At 50.3% G+C, this 3,549-nt stretch overlaps 1 protein-coding gene across 1 annotated transcript; it reads right to left on the minus strand.

The window, feature by feature from the left end:
- Positions 1-1,777: 1,777 nt before the first annotated feature.
- On the minus strand, positions 1,778-3,196 carry LOC119719071. The gene has a single exon (XM_038188378.1). The coding sequence runs from the start codon at positions 3,026-3,028 to the stop codon at positions 1,778-1,780; it is 1,251 nt and encodes a 416-aa protein (XP_038044306.1). The 5' UTR covers positions 3,029-3,196.
- Between the last annotated feature and the right edge of the window lie 353 nt (positions 3,197-3,549).

The following is a 3,549-nucleotide window of genomic DNA, read 5'->3' on the forward strand; positions in this document are numbered from 1 at the left end:
ACCTCTCCTACACGTGGGTACAGGCCAACTCTTCATGATGGAGACCTTTTCAGGATCCGTGGCAATCCCCTTGGCAGACACTATATGGCCTAAGTATCGAACCTCGGTCCTGAACAGTTGGCACTTAGAGGGTTTCAACTTTAGTCCATGTTCTCTCAGCCGAGCAAAGACCTTGCCTAGACGTTCCATGTGTTCCTCTATGGTGCTGCTGAAAACCACTATATCATCAAGGTATATGAGGAGACTCTCGAAAGTCATGTCACCAAATACAGTGGACATTAACCTTTGGAACGTAGCTGGAGCATTAACAAGGCCAAAGGGCATGCGGGTATACTCATACAACCCCATGGGAGACGTGAAAGCTGTCTTCTGCTGATCCTTTGGTGCCATTTTCACCTGGTGGTAGCCGGACGTGAGGTCTAGGCATGAAAAGTACCTTGCCTTCCCAAGGGCATCAAGGGCCTCGTCAATCCTTGGGAGTGGGAATGCATCCCTGGTGGTTCTGGAATTCAGCTTCCGATAATCGACACACAGGCGAATCGTTCCATCCTTCTTCTCTACCACAACTATGGGGGACGCAAAAGGGCTCTGGCTATGTCGAACTATTCCCGCCTCCTTAAGCTCTTCGATGTGGCTTCTTACCGCTTGGTACTGGGCTGGGGGAATTCTCCGGTAGGGGAGCCTGAATGGAGTTGGGTCACTCAGTGGTATTTCATGTTCCACTGTGGTAGTCGAACCCACATCTAAGTGCCCCTTGGAGAACACATCTGCATTCTGAGATAGAAGCACGTCGACAGCCTTCTTCTGAGATGGGGTCAAGTCAGCACCCTGCAGATCAACCTCTGGCACTGGACTGGTGTCGACAGCAACTTGTTCCATGATGACTGTCTCTTTCTCATTTTGCACTGCCGCTGGACTGACCAACTTGAAGCAGGAGAGGGTCGCTACCTTTGAGTTTCTCCGGAGAGTCATCCGGTGATCAGACAAATTGCAGAGTTGGACTGACACCCTGGAGCCCTGCACCTGAACCAGTGTGCGGCCTACTGCCAGCTCCTTAGTGAGGCTGTTGTCCAACATGGCAGTGATACTTCTTTTGCGCACAGACTTTGGTAGCCATGCCTGAACAGCAACTTTCTCTCCAGGTGACAAGTCCAGCGCATGTCTGCCTGCATATCTACAAATGCCAATGTCTCCATTCTCCTTAGCAAGGTCTGCCCCATCTTCATTGACAACCTGGAAAGCCTGGAACCACTTGGGGGACAACCGTTGCGTTTTCTCCATGAACTTCGACCCATGAGAGCCCTTCATCCTGTCCCGACTGGCACGTATGACATTGGTGCCAATGAGTACAGGGGTGTCAAGGCGGAACGAAGTTGCCGGAACAACAAAGGCCGGAACCCCTCGGATATGTTGACCCATAACATGTACATCGACCGTTATGACTCCTAGGTGTTGGACAACTTGTCCTCCGGCTCCTAAAATGGACACGTCGGAGGTACGGAGTGGTTGGAGTCTGAGCTCAGGATATCTCTGGATGAATTCATTGGTCACCGTGGTTACTTGCGAACCTGTATCTATTAATGCGAAACAATGAATTCCAGAGAACCCAATCTCTGTTCTGTTGACAGGCCCAGCTTCTGGTATCTCAGCTGTCCTCTCCACACCACTCGTTCGGTCCTCTTTCACATGGCTATTGATGGATGTATATGTATTAGTGTTAAGTGGGCTCTTCCCTGTTAAACCCGCCGACTGCCCTACATCCGCAGGTTTTGTCCGTTTAACATAGGCTGAGTGGTGGGGGCCTGCTGCTGCTGTGGTTGCTCACTGTGGTTAAGCTGGGGCAATTTCTTGCTAGATGTCGGCGATCTCCACAGTTGAAACATCCAGTATATGGGGGTTTGCCCGATTGGGGCTGACGGGTGGGCTGATGTTGGAAAACAGCACCCTCTAGTCGTGCAAGGCGTTGACCATGTTGGCGTTGCTCCTGGAGAACTCTGTCTAAGGCCTCCATCTGACCACGATGCATCCCCTTCATCTCCTCCAGTTGTTGCGTCATGAGTTGCTGGATTATCGGAGTGTTGGGGTCGTTTGGCCCGAGTGGGACCGGGACAACCTCCTTCACGGGTTGGGCTGGCCCCTTTACGTCTTTACCCAGGGCCTTAACTTGGGGCAGGCTTTGAGCCACCTCGCTCATTGAGAAGGACGTCTGCTGTCGTCTGAGGTCTGCTGCCTGCCTCTCCTCTTCTTCAATAATGTGAAGTTCCCGGCGCACGTCCCGGAAGGCCATAAACCTCGGTTGCATCGGCGCCAATCTCTGCTTGTAGTGTAGGTTCTTCAAACCCACCATGAACTGGGTTGCCAACATCTTGTCTCGGCTCTCTTCCTCGGACTTCTGTCCCCGGCGCCGCCTCGTCTCTTCAACCTCCCTCAAGGTCGATTCCAATCCAATGGCGAACTCCATTGGGGTTTCGTTTCCCCGCTGCACCCTGGCGTAAAATTTGGCCACGGGAGACAGGGCACTTTTGTCTTCCCCGTATTCTTCCAGCAGCTCGACGAAGGCTTTCTCCGCGTCTAGACCCTCTGGTGTCCTACTCTCAAGGTTCAGCAGCACATCTCTCGCTTTTCCTCCTGTGTGTCTGACAGCCTCATGAAACTGGAGGATCCCTGGGGCTGTTCCCTTGCATCCAAGGAGGAACCGCATATCCCGGATCCAGTCCTCCAGTCGGGGGCCGTGTCGCTCCTTCCCGCTAAATGTTGGCACGCTCTTGACCTGATGCGTGGTCAACATCCTTGGAGCTCCCTGTCCTCTCTGCTCTGCCGCGGTGTGGAGTGGATCTAGACCAGCAAGACGTAGAGGGGACACTCCTTCTGATGGAGGAACCAAATGTGGGTACTGACGGTGTGCTCCTTCCATGTTCGGTGATTGACCAAGCCCAGGAGTAACTGCGTATGTTGTCTGGGGCGTCAGTTGCGGAGGGGTATCCGATATCAGGTGAGCTGTTCGGTGCTGGTTCGGCGTCTGCGTCATTGCAATCAATATACTCCCAACTCTCGACACTGTATTGGTTTTCCCTAACTATGACCTGTCTCTATGTCCTACCTTAAAAATTCCTGGCTAAGTTATATAAAAAAAACAGTGCACTAGTACCCGGATTCTCCACCTAAAAGAAAAAAATGTAACCCAGAAAAATGGAACAAAGGATTGGACCTAGGATCTCTAGAAAATCGCGAGGAAAATTAAGTTGGCAAAGAGACAGAGATTCAAGAGCTATCACTGGAACGCATTTATTTATTCTCCTGAACGACAATAAAAAAAAAAAACTAAACCAAAAATAAAATTATGAGACTCGAAGAACAACTGATTTTGTACCTGACACTCGACCAACCTTGATGTTCTCCTAACCAAACAAATGTAAATGACCTTTGACTTTCCCTAAAGATAAAAAACTGCTATGAACCAAAAAACTCAGTATAATGATCACAACTGAAACTAAATAAATGAAGCAAAAATAGACTAAAAAAATCTAAAATGACACGAACCAATAGACA

Source organism: Patiria miniata, unplaced genomic scaffold (genome assembly GCF_015706575.1).
Source record: "Patiria miniata isolate m_02_andy unplaced genomic scaffold, ASM1570657v1 HiC_scaffold_13, whole genome shotgun sequence".
NCBI lineage: Eukaryota > Metazoa > Echinodermata > Asteroidea > Valvatida > Asterinidae > Patiria > Patiria miniata.

Excerpts from the sequence above, each read along its gene's own strand:
- LOC119719071 (XM_038188378.1), bottom strand. The coding sequence starts at position 3,028 with ATGACGCAGACGCCGAACCAGCACCGAACAGCTCACCTGATATCGGAT.